This window comes from Silurus aristotelis (assembly GCF_946808225.1).
Source record: "Silurus aristotelis genome assembly, chromosome: 1".
Lineage (NCBI taxonomy): Eukaryota > Metazoa > Chordata > Actinopteri > Siluriformes > Siluridae > Silurus > Silurus aristotelis.
In genome coordinates this window covers 34,518,239-34,540,834 of record NC_139574.1, presented here as the reverse complement: position 1 = coordinate 34,540,834, position 22,596 = coordinate 34,518,239, and the positions used below count along the sequence as shown (strand labels likewise).

Here is a 22,596-nt window from a genome sequence, read left to right as displayed (position 1 = left end):
AATATGATGTTGAATTATAACATAACCCACACCCTTAGATTTGCACTTGCAACAACCTTTTTAAAATGAACAGTTTTTTGTTCTTTTCTCAGCACCGAAAATTTATATACTATTTGTGTGATAACGTGTGAGAATGAGTGTGGATGTGTGAGGATGTGGGTGGGTGGGTGTCTTTGCATTTACCTCCCATTCACCACTTTACCGTTCGCAACCAAACAAAGCGCTCTCACAGTTGCACAAAAGGCTCTTGCAAAGACACACCACTTTACCTAACACGTACACACAAAAAGTGGTCTCATTTTCATCCGGAACGAGTGAACTTGAGAGGTAAATTAGTGCATGTGCATATAAATAAAAGATCCAGTGCTTGACATCGTATACATGCATTCTTTGAGATAATGGCCTACATGACACCTGTATTCCATTCTTCACATTTTTCCCCCTTTCATGCATAAGGCTTTTCAGATTGCACTTTTGGCTCAGTGATTTTTTTTCTTCTCACTTTGATTCTGGTAACAGATTCAAGCAGCTGAAGATGAGCAGCAGCAGATGAGCACACGCAATTATAAGGAAGCAACAGAAATAACCGTGCAGGGAAAAGAACCTATCAGATGGGAAAAAAAAAAAAAAGTGCCAAATTAAGGTTCGAAAGAATGTGGAGCAAACAAGAGCACAGTGAAATGAGTGAGAGAGAGAGGTGCATTCCTCCTCCTTCTCCTCTCCTCCTCTTTCTCCATTGCTTCTTTTCTTCTTCCTCACTCTTACTTCAAAACAACAGCTGAAGAGCTCACAGGTGGCTTCAAGTTAGGGAAAATAGAGTAAAAAAACAGCCCCCTATATGCCCTCCAGAAGCTACCCCAAGCCCCCACCACCTCCCAGATACACACACACACACACACACACACACATACACACACACACACAAAAACACAACTTTAGTCTTTCAAAATGCAGTGCTAAGCAATTTACACTCACTCTCAAAAAGTTCTATTTCAAGGTACTGGCTGGAGTTAAATCATTCTGCGCTAAAGTAGCATTCACACAACATACACATCATCAAACATCATCCGATAGGAAGGATATGTTGAATCTGAATCAGTCCAATCTTAAACGTAACACTAACCTTCAACCATTAATACAATCAGTCTATGTGAATGAACTGTGATGAAGTTCCTATTAAAATGACTTCAAATCAGACATCTTGACACCGTAAACCTTATAAAGGATGTTTGAATCTATAAAAAGAGCATGTAAATTGGAAAAGATTGTCTCAAGCAATCTCTAACCTGTAATATCACTTATTATTCATTCATTTAATTTATATTTCTATACCACTTATAACAATGGACATTGTCTCAATGCAGCTTTACAAAGATAAAGTGGTTATAAAGTTATATAAAAGAAGGTATAATTTTAGTGTCTATTGAAGGTCTTGAAGGTCCCAATGAGCATAGTGGCCATAATCATCTGTAAATGGAATAAGTTTGGAACCAACTTCTGAGCGATTGGGGAAGAAGGACCTTAGTCAGAGAGGAGACCAAAAAAATGATGGTCACTGTAGAGAGAGGAGAACCTTCCAGAAGACCAACTATACATGCAAAACTCCACCAATCATGTCTGTATGGTAAAGTGGCCAGACGGAAGCCACTCCTTAGTATAAGGCACATGACATCCCATCTGGAGTTTGCCAAAAAGGCACCTGAAAGACTCTCAGACCATGAGAAACAAAGCTTGAACTTTTGATCTGAATGCCAAGCGTCATGTCTGGAAGAAACCAGGCACCGCTCTTCACCTGGACAATACAGGCCCTACATTGAAGCATGGTGGTGGCAGCATCATGCTGTGGGGATGTTTTTCAGAGGCAGGAACTGGGAGACTAGTCACGATCGAGATCAAAGATGAATGCAGCCATTTAGAGAGAACTCCTTGATAAAAACCTGCTCCAGAGCGCTCTGGACCTCAGACTGTGGCAACTGTTGATGCAACAGTAAAACAACCCTAACCACACAGCCAAGATAACAAAGGAGTGGCTACGCAACTATGTGAATGTCCTTGAATGTCCTCTGACCCAGCCAGAGCCCAGACCTGAACCTGATTGAACATCTCTGGAGAGATCTGAAAATGGCTGTGCACCAATGCTCCCCATCCAACCTGATGAAGCTTGAGAGGTTCTGCAAAGAGGAATGGGAGGAACTGCCCAAAAATAGGTGTGCTGTGCTTGTAGCATCATACTCAAAAATACTTGAGGCTGTAATTGGTGAATACTTATGTACGTGATTTTTTTCGTCTTCTATTTTTAATACATTTGCAAAGAGTTCCAACATTCCAACAACAGAATTTTAAGGAAAATAATAAATTGAATTCATTTTGGAATAAGGCTGTAACATAAAATGTGGAAAAAGTGAAGCGCTGTGAATACTTTCTGAATGGACTGTATATTGATTGCAAGAGACCGGACAGGATTTACACTTTAACTGTACTTTACAGTTTTTCTCAGTTACTTTGGAGCGTTTCTCAGATCAGAAATGAAATTCTCTAAAGGTTATTGACACAAATACTTTTGCAAGAAATCCAATGTATTGTGCTGCTTGTACAAATTGTTTTGAGAATGCATTGCTTACTGCATACTGCTTTGCAAATACTGAGGATGATTTAAGTATTGCTTCAAAGCAACTGAAAAAAACTGTAAATTGATGTACCAAAGCATTCGCAATTTGATCAAAGCAATGGGAAATTGCTTTTATGATGTGCACGTTACTCTATGATGTGAAGGTTGAACAAGTAAATTTCATTTCTGATCTGAGAAATGTTCCAAAGCAACTGAGAAAAATTGTAATCATAAAAGCCAGTGGGATGTCAGCATCAGAATCAGCATACGTTACAAATATACAAGATGTCACTAGCTTAGGTTATCTTAGGTTCCATGGATTAGTGCCCGGACAATTTAGCACTTAGCTTTAACAAATGAATTAGCATATAATATGTGATTGTTCCAAGCCACAGGGGGTTAATTTTTGACATCACAAATGGGCTGTAATTAAAAAACCCCAAAAAGCTTAGTATTACAAAAAGTACTATACCTGATCTGATTAACATCGAAATACGGATTTAAATAAGTTTTAACCCTAATTGCTAACATGCTTCTGAGATGAGTTTAACCATTTAAGAATTTGTGTTTTTTGATCAAGGCTGCTTAATGAATGTGGAGACACAAACCCACAGCCATATACACACACACTTTAACCTTAACCACAAACACCCTTTGAAATACTCCTAGAGAAATTACTGAATTGCACAAATGGAGTAAATTATTTTACCCTGCAGACATTGGATTTCATTGTGTTTCAGGAAAAAGAATCAACACCATCCCACAACCTGTTGGTGTGTGAAGATGAACCTAATATCCTGTGCATTAATAAAGCTCAAAATAGAACTTATTTAAAAAGGAGTGTTATAAGCACTGCATTATGCAAAAAGTAAAAATAGTTACAACATTTCACTGTAGCAGATGATCATTACACAACCCACAAAAGGCATTTAATTTTTTTTTATTAGATACACACATTTATCTATCTAAGATCACATTTTCGAAACTCTTCACACCCCCTGTCTCCTGGTCCGAGTCTTTTACTCTTTTGTCACATGGCAGTGGCACAGACAGTACAGGAAACAGAAAATAAAGCTTTTTACAAGAAGAACCAGGAGGTGACCTAATAATTTCTAATTCCTGTACAAATGGATAGGATGATTGATTCTAAAGTATTGATACTTTGGTTATTGTGTTCTATTGTGAGGATCGATTCTCACATTCAAATATCAATCCTACCTACAAGCAAGTCAAACTGTAACCACATAGTGGGTGGGTGGGCGAACGGACGGACGGACGGACGGACGGACGGACGGACGGACGGACGGACAGACAGACAGACAGACAGACAGACAGACAGACAGACAGACAGACAGACAGACAGACAGACAGACAGACAGACAGACAGATAGATAGATAGATAGATAGATAGATCACTTACTATTCATGCCAGAGGGAAATTCACATATTATTGCAGATTTAATTATTCAAATTACGGCAAATTACGGATGTTGCACATGCATTACCAAAACTAAAGACACAGAACAATCTCAGAAGAGACTCGTTAGGCCCAAATCATAAAAAATGAATCACTAATTATAAATAAATTAATCACTAATGAATGGCAAAATTGCGGTAAATTAAAATGATAGCTCTTACCCAGTAAGTTGTCCTTGTCAATCAGCCCCAGTTGGTCATTGGCAATTTGGGATTGTGACATAATAAAACAAGTCCAATTCACTTTCAAGAACCTACTTCATCCAAGCAAGCTGATATGAAATAAAATACAATGAGCTATTTAACATTATATAAGAACAAGTGTAGTGCAAAAAGACTCATGGAGGACACATATCGATGTCTCCTGTCTAAACCTTAAATATAACCAGAACCAAATATAATGTTCATTGACACCTATTATTAATATTAAAAGCCAAATCACAAAACATTCTTCAAGTTTTTGTGCACATTTATCTAAAATTTTTAGATTGTTCATGTTATTGTGAAACCAGTAGCTCCATATAGTGTATGCTATGATACTCATTGTAAACCAATACAAACCTGATAAACACCAGAAATATTGCTGTGATTCAATGTCCTACTGTCCATGTCTTGTTTTGAGATGTAATCAGATGTTATCAGAGTTGGAAGATAGCTACAGACAAAACATGGGTAATGAAGAGAGCTGAGGAGGAAACTGTGCACTCATGTAATTTACAGAAAGAGCTTCTGAACATTTTGGTAAATGAGTCACTTGGAGGAAACTAAATTCCCCCTTTTGAAATATATGTGCAACCACCATCATCACTATTTTCTATCGTCTAGTACCTAGTATAACAGCATTTTTCAAGACAAATTGGCCAAAAAAATATTTGCTTTTCGATTTTAAGGACCAAAGCACTGGAACCAGTGACTTTTCAGCTATATAAAGTTCCCCGACCCCATTTTGTTACCAAAGTCAGAGCCACATAACTGTACATAATGACCTTGGATGTGAAAGCATGACATTTCCCCTTTACTTGAACTAAGAGACTCAAACCTGTTCCAGCAGAATGCCCCTTCGCACAAAGCCAACTCCATGAAGATATGCTTTACATGGATTGGAATGGAAGATCTTGAGTGCCCTATCAAACCCTATCAAACATCTTTTAGATGAACTGGAACACTGACTGCACCCCAGGCCTCCTCACCTCACCTACATCAATACCTGACTTTATTAGAGGTCACAAATCTACACAAACACACTCCAAAAATCTAGTGGAACATCTTCCCAGAAGAGTGGAGGATATTATAACAGCAAATGGGCACTTAATGTGGAAAAGAATGTTCAACAAACACATATGAATCTTATGCTTAGGTGTCCACAAACTTTTCTGAAATAGTGTATGTGATTTAGATTGGCCTATGTGATTGGTTGAATGTAGGTGGGGTAGAGTTATTAAATACCAAATAAAATTTACACTTTTCAATGTATCGTCTCCTATTCACCGCATGCATGGGGTGGAGATTGGAAATGCAAGCTCAGTCTGAGGAACCTGTGAATTCATATCACATGAAAACGAGTGACTGATTAAAGATCGATATGAACGTTGTGACCTTTTCAGAAAATACAAGATGAAGAAACACTAATTATGGCTGTGTTGCAGCATCCTGAATTATACAACACAGCTATAACATAATATAAAAATCAACATTTTAAAACAAAGGTTTCCAGGTGTGTGGTGTTATTGGTTACATGGACAAATATATTTTAACATTCATCATATCCAGTTCCTTCCCATTTTCACAGCAGATATCTGGGAAAAGAATTTGCATGCTAAAAGTTTAGTATGACCCAGACTTTACATTGTATTGCTTCATACCTACTTGTGGTAGAAGGAGTGGATTTTGCTGTGTATGATGTGTCTTTCCATTTTGTTTTGTGATACCAAACTCCATGTTGTAGCATAATAACAAAACTGTAAAATTATGAATGAACCTCGCCAGTATGCCATCTGCTCAGCACATGAGCAACTCCAAGATGTGCTTTAACATGAAGAAAGAAGCTGAGACAACACACAAATCCTTCATGAACCACAAACCTACTTTGCTGCCAAACTCAGACTTGCGTGTACATGCTAGCAGGTAGCACCACCCTATGTGAATGAACATAGGCTTGTTTACAGTCAGCCATGAGACAAAGAGCTGTAGCAGAGGAAGATAATCTGCACTATGTGTGTGTCCAAAATATAATATGACTGCAAACATGTTAGTGTGTGAGTGATGGATCATTAGAATGGCACAAATGGCCTGTGCGTGTGTATGTGTGTGTGTGTGTGAATCCCATGGAGACTACTCAGGAAAAACACAGATCCTGTTTTTGAGCATTGAGCAGACACCCATTGTTGGACTGATTAGCCTGAGACACACACGCAAGCACACACACACACCAAGTGTTGTGTGTTACAAGTATCACAAGTCTATTGTCATTTAAAGACCCTTGTGGACTTCCTGTCTATCCATTTAAATGTAATACTGTAGCTACTGCATAGACAGCATAGTCTTGTACAGTGCACTCTCCTTTCCTGCACACACACACACACACACACACACACACACACGCACGCACGCACGCACACGCACACACACACACCTTACAGCCGACCATAACTGCAAACTCAAGCACTTTTCAGAAGAAATGAGCAACAGTAATACAAAATAATTTCTTTTGACACTTTATTACATTTGTACATGCCATTGTTCCAGGGTCTGAAAATCAAAATTGATTGGAGCTCTGCATGTCTTTCCTGTGTCTTTGTTAGCTTTCCTCTGTGTACTCTGGTTTCCCTACTACCTCCCAAAAAACAAAAAAAACAAAAACCCCATAATGTCAATAGTGGAATTGAATGAGTGTGTATACATGGTGGTACTGCAATGTCTAGGATGCAGAGTTCCTGAAATATCTATCCATCTAAAACATGTGTCAGCAAAGCAGCATCTCACCACTATCTAATTAAAGTAATTAATGCTTTATCCACAGCATGTAATAGCATCGAGCTTGCCGCCAGGTGACCTCACCCGGTGTCTGTTTGTGAAGTCAGGGACCTTAAAGAAAGAAAAAAAAGCTAAGCACTTGAAGCAATTTGGCTTTCGAAAGAAAAAGAAAAGGCATATTCCCCCCCCTGAAACATCACTTAACTCAGCAGAATCTTTTCTTCGCTGCTGGCAGTCAGCATCAATGACTCGAATACAGCACAATTTATGTGCTAGTGTTAGCGTCAGCGTCGTTACCCGAGCATCAGACACTTTTAACAACCATCACAGGAATAAGATTCATAGGCGAAGACATCGAATCCATTCTAACAAGACCTCTTGATAGTTCCTTTTCAAATGGTTTGATGTAGAACACAGCAGCCAAACAAGTGTCTATTACGTATAATGTGGGTGTTTTTATTGTAGCACTAAAAATGGCTGCAGCTATTGGGTAATATTTACAAATGTAAAGAATCAAACAACTATTTAATAAAATACAGCACAGTTGTTTTTTTTATTGCTGCCACCATTTCCAATTCATGTAAATTCATGTAAAAAAACAAAACAAAACAAAAAAAAACCTATACATTTTACTGAATGTAAATGTGCAGATTTCCATTCTGCAGAAGATGCAAAAAAAAAAAAAAAAAAAAATCAGATTGCTGCATGCAGGGTTGCCAAATCACAACAATAGCAATACACATGATAGAAAGGTGTCTATTTTCTAATTATTTGCATAGATACACCTTTTGTATTTGTGTGGAATGGTCCTAATACTCTTCCCCCACTCCCAGTCTTAATTCTTTGTATATAGGAATGCTTCTGTATATTGTAAATACACCATCCTCAACCACTGCTGGACTGGACCCACCATTTTTTAGGGTTTAAGTAAAACATGTTTCAGGACTCTTCTCTGTTTTGATACATAGGTGGTGGAATGAACATCCGCTCGATGTCCAAACTTTGTCTAACACTCTTTCTATTTTTCCAAAAAAAGACTGATGGTGTTCTTTGGACTGATGGTGTTCTTTGTCTCTGTTCTAATGAATCATGATTAGAATATATGTACTGATGGAGAAAGTACTTTTGTAAGTCACTCCAGATAAGAACATCTGCCAAATGCCATAACTGTAAATATAAATTATCATAAAGTGCCAAGTTCAAATCTCAGCACCACCAAATTGCTGCTTCTGGAACCTTGAACAAGGCCCTTAAGTTTCAACTTTAAGATAAATTAACGTGGGGACATACAGAGGGGAGACTTGAACACATTTGAAACAGAGCATACCATGGTTAGGTGAAATGTTGACGTGAGTATGTTGGAAGGGTAGAAGCTAACCAACTCAATTTAGTTCATCCTTATCCTGAGTGACTTACAATGATCTGTGATACTCCTGAGTATATAAGGTGTTAAGGGCCTTGCTCTTGGGGCCCAACAGTGGATTTGAACTCACGACCTTCACAATTTTCAATTATCTTATTTATACTCCTTAGCATCTAGGGTTAAGGGACTTACTCAGCGACCCAACCGCAGCACTTTGGTAGAGCTTGAATTTGAACTCGCAACCCTACCGATCAGAGGTACAACATCTCAACCACTGAGCTACCACTTCCACTTATTACATTCCCAGTATATCATCAATGCAAAACCCACCCTCTAAAAGCCTAACTATTGGCCCGAGGGGAATATAATTTCTTTAGGCTGCTCACAGTGGTCCCTGTAAAGAGCTTTTCATAATTCATAACACTGTCCTCGTAAACATAATGTTCACAATGTTGCACTATGTACTAAGTGCACTTGAACGCATTAGCTCATACCTGAGTGCCTCATTCCGTACCAGTGCGTTGTGTAGAGAGTTAGACACTTAATGGGAAGAAGCAGTAAAGCAAAATCCTTTACCAGCTGCTGACGTTGGTTCCATTCTGGTTCCATTACTGCTATTAAACTCATCAAACTGTCTACTCGTGTATATTTACACATAAATAACAGGGTTGGCATTTATACCTATGGTCTCTGATATGCGTATGTTGCACGGGTCAATAAGAATTTGGACAAATTGTGATAATTTCCAGAATTTTGCCTCTGTATAATAACATTATGAATATAAAATGAAACAATCGAGATGTGTTTCAAGTGTAGATTTTCAGCCTAATGATTTTTTTATTTTTTTTTTATTTTTTACATAGTCCCTCCTTTTCCAAAGGGTCAACAGAGATTGGGTAATTGACTGAAAAACATTACATGGCTAGGTGTGAGACGCCTCCTCATTATTTTATGACAAACGCGGGAAACTAAAGGTCTGGAGTTGATTTCAAGCGTTAAATTTGCATTTAGTAGCTGTAGACTCTTAATGTGCGGTTAAAAGAGGCAAGCCTTTTATCATTTATGAAAGACACATGCATGTTCCTTTTGCTTATAAGCAACAAACTCGGTAATTAAAAGAGTATGAAGCAAAAACCAAACAAATATATAAATGTAAAATACTCTCTTCACTTGTATTACAGCTTTACACACTCTTAGTATCTGGACAGATACTTTGCTAAAACTTGCCAGAGGTGAAGAACACTAGTTAGATATTTATTTTTTTGACCTTGCAACTCAGTTTATATCAGAGTAGTTAAATAAGATTTAGGTCCAATGACTGGTCAGGCTATTCCATGAATAACGCATACAGAGCTTAGATGTATGCTTCAGGTAATTGTCTAGCTCTACAGTGAAATTGGTTCCAGAAAGCTGCAGTTCATTTGCATGGCATTGACGTATGGAATGGTATCCAAGTTTGTTTAATATTTCTTTCACCATTTAAATCTACATGTTGCATGTTGGTTTCAGTTAGCCTCAGTTCAGAAAGGACTGGCTGTTGTTAAAGCATGACAACTTAAGCTTCCACCTACATGTTTGACGTCACTCCCGTTCTCTGTCTTACATAAGTTCTTCTGTTAAAATGTATTTGTCTCAAAAATGATGAAAGACTTGGTGTTTTCAAACTTTTGACATGCACATTTTGACAGGCCTGGAACAGTACAAATAACAGCCAAAATGGATGATCAAAGAATTCTTTTATCTCCTGTTCTTTAATTGGTAAAGAAAAACCCCTTCATAACATCTAGCCGAGCTTATTTTTGAAGGAGGTGGTGTGTCATAATCAAAAAGTACAATCAAAGAATGTTAATGCAGAGGGTTTACTACAAGATACAAACCACTGATAACACTCAAGAACAGAAAGGCTAGAACAGACATTGCTAGAAAAAAAATGATAAAATTGGAAATGGAAAGGAAGGGCTCATGATTCAAAGCATACCACATTTATCAAACATGGAGGCAGTGTGATGAAGCTGCCAATGAAACTGGGTCATTGATGTTTACTGATGATGTGACACCTTTTAGAAGTCGAAGGGTGAGTTCTAAAGCGTATTGAGATATCAATACTTTTTGCTCAACTTAAGTCAAACACTGTACTAAAGAAGATAACTTAATGCAACCCAGGAGCTCCTTAAGACAATGAAATTAAATGGAATAGTCAGTCATCTGACCTCAAACCAATTACTAAAGACAAAACTAAGGTCAAAAAGGCCCACAGACATGTAGCAACTGTATCATTGACTGGATTAAAGGCTTCACAAATATTCTCAAAGGCAGAAACGGAGCATTTGGTGAGGTCCATGGGTCCCAGATTTTAGACAGTTATTGAAGGCAAACTATTTGCATCTAAATATATAAAATATATACCTTATATTTATAATTATTCTAGTTTATCGGGTGAAGCTTAGTTTCAGTTATATATGAAGGAAATAAAAATATAGTTTCTAAAAGGTTAATTCAATAATTTTGGTAAACCACTTGACTTAAAATTGAAAGTCTACAATCCAACCCCTCCTTTCTCCCATATTGCTTTTCTTCCAGATCCATTGGTGTTGCATCTAGGCAATATTACTAAGAATCGTGTCTCTGTGACTGCCTGACCCTGATTCACATCGTAAATCCATCCAAACTCCCAACAACCCAGTATATTTTCTCCAGACATTTGTGATTATCAAGCATAAATGTTCTCCCCCTGAGCAGAAGGAAAAAGCTGCATGCAGAACCTCTGCAGATACTCTGACAATTATTTCATTCAGACTAGTAGTAGACAATGCAAACAAAAAAAGAAAAGAAAACCTGTCTGGCAATCCTACACAGTATTTGGAGCGAGCTACTCATATGAATCGCATTCCATGTCATGAGCCGCAATACCGGGGATAATTTTTTGTTTGCCTGCTCTTTTCACTAAGAGATTATCCTCTCTAACAGAAAATCCACCGTCATTCACATACTAAGCTGTGCTTCTCTAACATAATTCTTCCTTTAAAATGGTTGCAAAAGATGCTCATTACATAAATACCATTTTATATATTTTTTTTTTATTTCTGAAAAAATCAGTCAAAAAAGAAACCACACATCAATTTAATCCTCTCGGATAAAATGTAGCATATAAGAACATTTCAAAGATACCATCATCATTCACTTTACAAACATATATATAACAGCACAATGATCACTGGATAAATATTACTTTTGAATCCCACATCTCTGGCTGGAAACAACCTAATAGAGAGTATAAAAGGTTCTTGATGGCAATAAGATGCTGGTACTTATAGAGCTTTCTTTTATTGCCTTTGTACTATTTGCGAACACATTCGAGCAAATATGTACCTCTGTTAGACTTTAACTTAAACCCTGTGAATTTGTGTAATATACCAAGCTGCACTCTCTCCCACCTTGGACGTTTTTGACTCCTCGTTCCACCACCATTCGCATTTTAGTGAAAGCTACTGCAAGGTGAAAGGAGTATCTGGACTTGTATATCTGTACCGATCCTGATTCTGACACAAGCTGCTCATTCAGCACACCACTTAACTAAAGGTGCCCTTTGAGGAAATGGCTTTAAACAAGTAACGGAAAAACTCCAGAGAATGTCTATGCAGATTTGTGCAATATACTGACAGTATGTATGGTTTTCTAATTGGATTACTTTAACCTTATGATGCCCAGTCACATAATTACCTTGCACAAAGAAAAAGAAAAAAAAATTATGGTGCATACCATGTTGTCCAGCACCTGACTGATTATACACCGCACACAAACCGACTAGTATAAAATCATAGAAACGAGACCAAAATTATGCTGAGGAGTCTAGGGCTTCTCTAGGCTAGAGTAAGAGCACAAAGTCTTGGCAAATCAGGCTGATATAAACTAAGTCACACCCAGAAATCAGGGTGTGTTCATGCTTGCTGCAGCCCAAACCAAACACACCAGATAACGTTATTTATGGAGCATGGGTGTGTCCGAGAGAATCTGCAGCAAAAAAACTGGCAAGCGTTTTAAACGGTTCTGCTTTATATATATATATATATATATATTATTGCCAAAAGTATTAAGTCACCTGGTTTATGCTTTTTGAGCATTGAATTCCACATTTAGTCTCAATTTGCTCTTATAATTCCCTCCACTTTTCTGGAAAGATGTTCCACTAGATTTTGCAGTGTGCTTATGGATATTTGTGTTCATCAGCCACGAGTGTATTACAACAGGCAGGTACTGATGAAGGTCAGAATACCTGGGGTGCAGTCAGCGTTCGCATTCATCCCAAGGGTGTTCAGTAGGGATGAGACCAGAGCTCTATAGCAGCCCACTCAAGATCTCCCTCTCCATAGCATGTAAACTAGATCTTCAAGGAGCTCACTTTGTGCACAGGGGCATTGCCATGCTGGAACAGGTTTGGGTTTTTCCGAATTCAAGTAAATGCAAAAATGTATTAGAGTGCATTTAAAGACGTCCTGTACAATTAAGTGCCTCCAGCTTTGTGGTAACAGTTTGGAAAATAACCACATACAGAAGGAAAGGTCAGGTGACCCAAAACTTTTGCCAATATAGTGTGTGTGTATGTGTATTTATCATTATATTTTTTGCTTTTTGCAAATGTATGTTTATTATTAATAAAACCAAACAACATAAAGTATTAACACAAAATATTCTTGTAAACGTTTTCAATTATGTTGCTTCAAATTGGGTAAATCATCTGGACACCAAAACTGAACTTTTGCTGTTTCCACACGGACGCTTTTATTTGCCGCATGTTTGCATCATGGCGGAGTTTGGTGCTTGATTTGAGACTTGACGCATCAGTAAAACAAATGTTTAGCGATTAAAAGTTATGTAAGGATTTATGTAAGGATTCATTTCACCTCTTTTCTATTTATCTATTTGCTTATTAATAGACCATATGTGGTTCTTTCCCAAACTGTTGCCACATAATTAGTACACAATTGTATTAGATGTCTTTGGATGCAGTAGCAGACATTTTTTTTTCTACACTTGAACTAGGAGACCCAAACCTGTTTCAACATGACAATATCCCTAGGTGCAAAGTAAAGATATGTTTTACATATCTTGTTACAAACCTCTGACCTCAACCCGAAGCACTACATCAGTACCTGACTTTACCTACACATCCATTGTGCATGAATGATTAAAAAAGTCCACTAGCACCCACCAATATCTAGAGGAACATCTGCCCAGAGGAGTGGAGATTAGCATAACGGCAAATAGCAAATAATGGTAATGGTCAAGTGTCCACAAGCTTTTGTGCATATAGTGTATGTATATGTATATGCACATGTTATTGTAGCTCAGTACATAACATACTATACAACAACTATACAATTATCACCTTAAAGCATTTACAGGATTAGAAAATAGAGATAAATTGGCAAATTAATAGTGCATCTTTGTATAAAACAATAGCCTTCAGGAAAACTTCAGGATGCCGAAATCTAATCTGCAATTCCATTTAATTGCTCTTATCTGTTAGCAAAACACTCTTGAGGTGTCATTTTTAAATCCGAGCGTCAAATATGGTTTGGGGAACTTTCCCTGTAGTCTGATTTTTAAATTGGGGTCACAATGTGAACAAACACCCCAAAGCATTTGAGGGTTAATTTGACTCGTAGTGGAACTGAGAGGAAGCCTGGAGCTGAACTTAATATCATAACAGCGGACTACTATAACTGCTGACTTATTTCTCTCTGGATTGTTTGACTTCTGCTGATAGCAATAACTTGTGCAGACGAAGAAAACCTACTTAAATGGTCTAAGGACAGAAGGTGATGTAAGAGGTGACTGGAGATTTGGCTTTGATTGCCCTAGGAAATGTGGCTAAGGCACTTGGTGACTTAAATCGATCTGCTTAGATCTGTAAGGATTTGTAGGACAGCTTGTCTAGAGTAGAGTGGAATAACCAGAAGAGGAGGAACCGGATGAGACTTGTTGCAATACCAGGTGTATTAGGCACCTGAGAAAAAAAAAAGAGAGAGAAAGAGATTAAATATTTCAGGTATTGAAAAACTACTTGAGTCCATTTAACTCCTTAAACTCCAACTTCCATCCCTCACTCCATTAGTTACATCACATTCTCCTTCATTTTGGAATTAACCGTTTAGTTCCCTATAGTCATTAGTGGAGTAACCGTGCACAAAGCAAACTCTATGAAGATATATGAAGACTCTATGGAAAATATATCTCCTGTTATGGAGCTCTGAACTCAACCCTATTGAACATCTGAAAAAAAGCACATACTACACTTATGACCAGGAGTCTGCAAACTTTTGCCAATAAAATGTACCTTCATGGAGATGGCTTTGTGCACAGGAGCATTGTCCTGCTGGGTCTCCTAGTTCAAGCGAAGGGGAAATTTAATGCTACCACATCCAAAGACGTCTTTTCGCGTCGTGTGCCTCCAAATTTTTGGTAACAATTTGGGGAAGAACCACAATTGGCTGGAAAAGTCAGGTGTCCATAATGTGTACACCAGAAAGCAATTTCATTTAGATCTACATAAGGAACACGAGATGAATAAATTGGACCGCTGACCTCACAGAAACGATGTTCCCCGAGGAACAGACCGGCGAGTTCTTCATCTCGTTTACGCTTGCCGAGGGGCACGTTACTGTGATTTATGTAGGTGTGTTTCCTCCTTACCATAATATAGTAATCCCCTAGCTGGAGGCCGTACAGGGTCCAGGAGGTGGATGTAAAGAAGGTGGCGACAGTGAGGGAGAAGGACAAACGCTCCACTGAACGAGTGCGTATTATATCCAGCTGGAAGAGAGACAGAACATAACAGACTCAAATCTGTTTATTGCCTCTAAGATTTCTAATGTTGAAGGGTTATGTGTGTTTCAGCATCGAGCACGCATGTACAGAGTGAGAGACCGAGACACACCATTTCCCAGCACATGGATACTCACACAGTTGACATGAAAAACAGGAAGAAACAAGAAGAAAGACAGGAAACTAACCATAGCTTTTGTGTAGACTGAGCAATGGATCAAAACACACACTCACTCACACACACACACACACACACACACACACACAAAACAACAAAGAAAGAAAGACAGAAAAAAAAACGTACACACAAAAACAGAAAAGCTGTTTAGCAACAATACTTTTTTTTCAGTGTCTGCTCTGTTCCTTTGCCAACCAAAAAGCAGAAACTGTATTGCTCTTATGACACTAATCCATAATGGAAATCCATAATTTTGGGGGGGGAATTTTTTTTTTTTTTTTTTTTGTGACTGTAAGAAAGTTTTTTGCTTAAAAATAATAGTAATGTGTATAAATTTTTTTTTAAAAAGAAGTCAATAAAGCACATACTGAACAAGTTTAAAACAAGTGTGTGAACATAAAGAGCATTTACACACATTTATAAAGAAAAATGATCTGCATGCAACGCACACCTGGTCCTTATAAAATGGTGGTGCCATATGGCAGGTATTCACAATAATTCATTTTTTCTTTCTCTTTATGATTCAGCAAATTCGGATTAGCTGTAAACCAGTGAGTCGAAAGTAAAGCACACTGAAAAATGAAAGTGCTCACAAACTCGTCAGGATGGGTATGACAGATTGCCGTTTTATTCAAAGAGCTTATTTCATAGCAGTCGTTTTCATCTTTAAAAAAATTTAAATAAAACAAACACTTAGATTTGCTATCGGTGGGGTGTATCAGAATCAGGTTCTTCCACAGGCTAAGACTATACGTCTACAGTTGGAGAGCAGGTACAGGTTTAAAAAAAAAAAAAAAGGTAAATACATATAACATTGCGATGCTGATGATTGTTTCTAATCATTGATTTTTGGGTTGGTCTGGGTTTGAAAATTTTCCATTGCATGGTCATCATCATTCCACCAGAGATGATACTGTAATTTCAAAGAAGCTTTCTTCAAACAAAAAATACTATATGGACAAAAGCACTGGGACACCTGACTTTTCCATCCCTGGTTCATGTCAAAACTGTTACCCCAAAGTCGGAGTCACACGATTGTATATTTCCTTGACTTCAACCAGGAGACCCAAACCTGTTCCAGCATCACTATGTGCCACTACACAAATCCAGCTCCATGAAGATATGCTTGACATGGGTTGCTGTGGAAGATCTTAAGTGGCCTGCTTTATCGTGAACATCTTTGAGAGATCATTTGGAACGTTAACTGCACCCCAGGCCTTCTCACCTCACCTACATCAGTACCTGACTTCACTAAAACCCTTGGGGCTGAATGAGTGCTGGGTGCAAATGGGAACTAAATGTGGAATGGTATATTCAAAAGGCACATATGAATCTTATGGTCAGGTGTCCACAACCTTTTGTCTATACAGAGTACAGACAATTTCACAAAATTTATCTGTTTTGAATTTTATATATTATTATATAAATGTTCTCATAATAAATTATTATTATTTTTTGTTTTATCAACATGTGCACAGCATATGGGAACGTCCTAAAACATCCCAGCTGTTGCTTAGGGAATGCCAAGACTGTGCATATCTGTCATCGATGATACTTTGAAGTGTGATTTTTTTTTTTTTAACGTTTCAGTCGGTGAATAATTCCACATGCCTCATTTCATAGTTTGATGTCTTCACTATTCAAACATGTGGAAGAGGCCGAAGAGACCTGTGCGGATGTGATGTGTGCTTACCAGGTCGGCGAGCGGCGACAGGTACATGGTGATTGTGAAGACGCTGCAGGCCAGGCCGAGGTGCGAAAGCTGAATGCTTCCCGGGGGAACGGTCATGCTGAAATACACCCACGAGACACACAGCAAGCACACCATGCCCAGTGTCTGCACAAACACATTCCTCTGAGACAGACACCCACCCCACACACACAAAGAGATAATCCAAAATTAATTTTAACGCTATTTAAATCTGTACTCAACGCCCACCCCACATATACACTACATGGACAAAAGTTTGTGGACACCATAAAACTGTTATGTGCTTTTTGATCATTCCATGTTGTATCTCCGGGTAGAGGTGCCACTAGATTTTGGAGTGTGCTCGTGGAGAATTGAGCTCATTCAGCCTTAATCGTTAGTAAATTCAGATACTGATGTATAGTGAGGAGCCCTGTGCTGAGTCAGAGTTTTATACCAGACCAATCAAGATCTTCCACTCCAACCAATGTAAACCATAATCTATATAGAACTGGAAGAAATTTAATGCAACAGCATCTAAGAAAATATGCAATTGTGTGGCTCCAACTTTATGGTAACAGTTTGAGGAAGAACCACATAGAGCTGGAAAAGTCAGGTGTCCCATTACTTTTGTCCATACAGTCTATGGCATGTTCTGTAAAATGCCATATAAATGTTTATATGGTCACAATGCTTTACTTATAAACAACAGCAAACTTGCCAGGTATTTTATTTTTAAATGTTTTGAAAGATTGGCTATTATTTTTGGCTCCAGATCGTATTTCACCCACCTTCTCTTTGGCGTAATGGAAGTAGGTGAAAATATACAGACACTGCAGAGAGGCGCCGATGGAATTAACGAGCATCACGGTGCCATCGTTTTTCAGCACACCATAGTACAGCCAGCCTAAATTACTGAACGCATACAGAGACGTGCAGAAGCATGTTAGGTTATCAGCTCATATGCAAAAAGAAAACTGGCGTGTTCACATTTGCGAGGAAAAGAATGCATCGATTCCTATGTATACATTTGCATGCACTCACTTTAAGCACGTGGTGAGGAAAGGCAGGAACTGGACGCTATCGGCACTCTGAGTGGCTCGCATTTTCTTCAGGTCGGTCCTGTGAAACACAGAACACTGTGTATGAGTTCAGGAATACACCCTGGTTGGGATGCATATACATCGCAGGGCACTATGCACCTACAAATCACCCACTCATTTACTCTTAGCGGCAATTTAGCATAATCTGGGTGGTGGTAGGAAACCCAGTAACTCGCAGACATGAGGAGAACACGAATGAGAGATCTTGAGGCTAGGATTGAACCGAAGACCACGAGGCTACAGTATTATGAAGCAAGAAATGATCTTGGTAACTCGACAGTCTATAAAGTCCTGAAGTCCCTTCCGGCGTCATGAATACATAAACAGCTGTCTACAAAAACATTCCAATGCACCAAATCATTTTTACTGCTGCTGGTTGAATCGTTTTCATCCTCCACTGCTTGAAAATTGAATTCGAACCGTTCCTGAATGGTTACAGACGAGTCGCCGCGAAATCTTTGATCCGCAAAAAAAAAAAAAATTATTAAAAGCTTCACATCAAACCAATAAATTACTGGAATGGCCCTTCAAATGCCAGTGATTCCCCCAAAGGAAAAATGACAAGTGCTAGCATAAAATTAGCGTATTAAAAAAACATACTAAAATTTAGGCTTGAGATAAACACAGTAAAAAGACTACAAACAGCATCAACTCAACCTCAGGATGTTGGGATTGGGGGGAAAAAAACGACATGGATGCTAGAATGCATACTGGAATTGTGTTTATAGATGCTCTGAATCAACTAATATTGGCTGAAGTAAGCTAATCTGTGGCTAATAATCTCCTCAGAGAGCTGCAGTAAAAAGAAGCTCGCCTGCTGAACTGTCACCTTCAAATGATACAAAATTACACAAATATATTTTAAAAACAAAATTATATAATCCCAAGATAAACCTGTAAACCCGGTTCATTATAGGATTCAACTGTAAATTGGAAGCGTTCCCTCTGTGAGGAAACTGATGCTAACAAACTGAATCCAAAATGCCTTCTTAGAATGCCTTCTTTATTCATTTTAGACACAAAATTACCGATAGATTTTAAAATTCGTTTCACATTTGAAATAATAACTATAAAATAGATAGAAGTGACCGGTAATCTAATCTACAGTGCCTGTCAAAAATCAGTTTTTTCAAAACTGTTCCTTTTGTATACGCAACAATCTAGCGAATTAAACTGTAAATACACATTAACCAACAAATATATAACTGTAAAGATTTTCCACTTTATTTTCATTGAAAAATCCTCTCTCAGCATAAATAACAGCTTAACACAATCTTGAAATTAGCAGTTCTTTTCTCCAAACCCTCAGCTGAAATACTTTGCTATGCCTCTTGGAAAACTTGCCAAAGGTGTGCTTCACTAGTTTTAGTACGACCTTGCGTTTCAGTTCATCCCATAGCAGTTCAGTAGGATTTAGGTGTGGTGACTGGGCAGGTTATTCCATAATAGACAGCTGACTGTTTGCTCTCTAAATACAGAGCTTGAACATCTGCTTTGGGTTATTGTTTAGTTGTAGGGTGAAGTTGGTTCAAGGCCACAGTACTGTGCAAAGGTTTTAGGCAGGTGTGAATACATGCTGTGAAGTAAGAATATAAAAAAATATATATGTTTATTTACATTAATGTCCAAAATGTAAAATGAGGTGAAAATCAATATTTGGTGTGGCCACCCTTCTGGCTTTCAAATCTTACACTTGCACAAAGTCGAAGGATTTTGTAGGTGTACGATTAACCAGTTTATACTAAGAAGGTGCTAATGATCATCAGTTTTATATGTAGGTAGAAACACGGTCATTAACTCAAATAGAACCGGCTGTGAGGAACCTTAAACCTGAGTGAGGAACAGCCAAACTCTGCTACTAAGGTGAGCTTGTGGAAGACGATTTCATGTCACAGGTCAGTCACCATGGCAAGACTGAACACAGAAACGAGACACAAGTTAGAAACAAGGAAAGCTGGAGACAAAAGACGCAGTGTTTTGGAAACTTGCAGAACATAAAAGACATCATACTTTCTATCCTTCAGCATTGGAAAGACGTGACAGAAACTGGTGAGTGGAGCGTTACACATCAACATACATTTGATCTAAACTGTAATTACTGTAATTGTCTAAGGTGACAGTTTGATCAATTTACATTACCTAGTTTGTTGCATATAAACAAAAGGAACATATATGTGTCTCTTCAAAACCATAACTTTTCACCAGTCCTGGAAAAGGAAGCATCAATTGTCAGTCTATTATCAGGAATTTATAGTTTATCATTGATGCCAATATATAAATAATATTAATAATTGCTTTTTTAAATGTGTTTAATAGGTAGGAATAATTAACAAAAGTATTGTGCAATTGTGTCTGCCTTTCGTGTAAAAATTATTCAATTGTAAAAGTAATAATTGGTATCATTTGAGGTCGTGGACATTTTAGAAGTCATAAAGAAACTCCAGCTGTCGTAAACCACTGGACTGGCAGTGTCCTGTCGGAGTCTGCGTATTATTTATTAGGCAGTAACGCGTAAAGTATAATAGGATGCGGTGTGTGTGTGCCTGCAGATATATGATGTGGCGCTAATTCCAAAAATTATTTCCCAAACTCGTACAGGAAGTGAATGTACACTTCCTGACAGTGGAGAATAACGTGGCAGCTTACAGTCCTGTAGAGAACATGCCGATGGTGAACACGATGCACGCCCATGATAAAAACTGCAGAAAATCCATAGAACGGGAACAAAACGTGTCCTTCACCAATAATTATCGCACACTTTTCTATGTATTTTTTTTTACTTCTAAAACTACAGGCACAGTTGACGTCTACACACTGTATTTCCGTGTTTGTATTCTGGAGGCTGCGTACTCCTACGCGCGGATTGGTTACCGAACCAGGAAATAACACAGAGAAGCAGCCAATGGGGAACTAGTTTGTCACCCTGACGTGTATCAGCAGATCTCTGTTTGACCAGACGAGCAAAAAGAAAACATGACGACTCGTGTGTTGTTTCCTAGTGTTGTTTTCTTGTTTTTTTAACTTAAATTTTTTTTAAACTATCAACTTTTTCATTTACTGTAGCAGGGCAACCCTGAAAGTAGTTCCGGCTGCAATTCAACGTGTATAGTAAATTAGAATCAGAATAACCTTTATTTGTCAAGGATCATGGGTTGTATAGATAAGGAATATGTAATGTGTGCTGGTGCTTCAAAACATAAAATAGAAACATACAACAACTAGGAAAATAAAATAATAAATAAAGCTCAAGACATTGTACAGTTTGTGTAGAGTAGTGAGGCAGGGCAAATTATGATAATATTCATGCACCCACTGTAACAGGTTAGTTTTCATACATTTACAGCATTTGGCAGATGCCTTTATTGTTACATTTATGTAATTTATACAACTGAACAGAGGTCAGTTAGGGGCCTTGCTCAAGGGCCCAGCAGTGGCATTATGGGAAAATTATCTACATTCTATTTACGTAAAGATTTTATATGCTTGATTAAAAGGGACATCTTTTACCGACGTTCTACAAAAATAAATGACACATTTTTTTTTTTTATAAAAGTGTCCTCTAAGTATTCACAAATCACTGTTAAGTTTTAAGTATTCAAGTTTACTTGAACTATCCATGATTCCATATATTTTTTCTGAAGTTCCAGTTCTGGTTGAACTGAAGCAGCACTAAAGCATGATGCTCCCATCACCATGCTTCACCGTCTATATATAGGGTGTCCAGTGGGTGTACTGTCCTGATTTTGCACCAAACGTTGAAAAGTCTTTTGAAATTATGTCCAAATTTTAATTTCTACCTTGTGTTCTTTAAGCTATAACGTTTTTCTACATGGATGAAATGATTTATCTGGCTTGTTTCTTTTTAAGGAAACAGTCTTTCTGTCTAGCCCAGAGGTGCCCAAACTTTTTCTTATGAAGAGCCAAAAAAATAAACTTGATTAAGGGCCAAAGGCCAAAAATAAATGTTGCAATATATCAAAAATTTAATTAAAATTAAAGTTGCCATGGTTCCTTTAACTTATGATTTCATAATATAAAAAATTGAAAGAATCAGTGAGCTCTAATTAGAGACATGAAGCAGGTCCAAATGGCAATTTTTTCCTCTTATTTTCTAATGGAATCTCTGGTTTAGCCACCAGACTCCGTTGCCCAGACATGTGAAGAATACACTATATATTTGTCTCTTTGCAGGCTCCCTTATAAGTTGCTCTTGCTCTGCAATGCACTGTTATAGTCTCTATATCTATAATAATATATGCATTATTATTCTGCTTTACTCATCTCAACATTTGTTGAAAACGTGTGACTCAATCGAGAAAGATGTACTATTGCTTATATAAGCAATCTTTAACCGAAAATCCGAGGAGAATTGCATTATGT

At 37.9% G+C, this 22,596-nt stretch overlaps 1 protein-coding gene and 1 long non-coding RNA gene across 2 annotated transcripts; one reads left to right on the top strand and one right to left on the bottom strand.

The window, feature by feature from the left end:
- Positions 1–2,727: 2,727 nt before the first annotated feature.
- LOC310725766 lies at positions 2,728–12,430 on the top strand. Its single transcript, XR_014533499.1, has 2 exons — positions 2,728–3,859; positions 3,920–12,430. It is a non-coding gene; the product is annotated as an uncharacterized lncRNA (long non-coding RNA).
- Positions 12,431–13,312: 882 nt separating this feature from the next.
- On the bottom strand, positions 13,313–21,089 carry slc50a1 (solute carrier family 50 member 1). The gene is made up of 6 exons (XM_083539324.1): positions 20,863–21,089; positions 18,158–18,235; positions 17,905–18,028; positions 17,117–17,278; positions 15,114–15,233; positions 13,313–14,427 (listed from the first exon to the last, which is right to left on the bottom strand). The coding sequence occupies exons 1-6, from the start codon at positions 20,928–20,930 to the stop codon at positions 14,323–14,325; spliced, it is 657 nt and encodes a 218-aa protein (XP_083395450.1). The 5' UTR covers positions 20,931–21,089; the 3' UTR covers positions 13,313–14,322.
- Between the last annotated feature and the right edge of the window lie 1,507 nt (positions 21,090–22,596).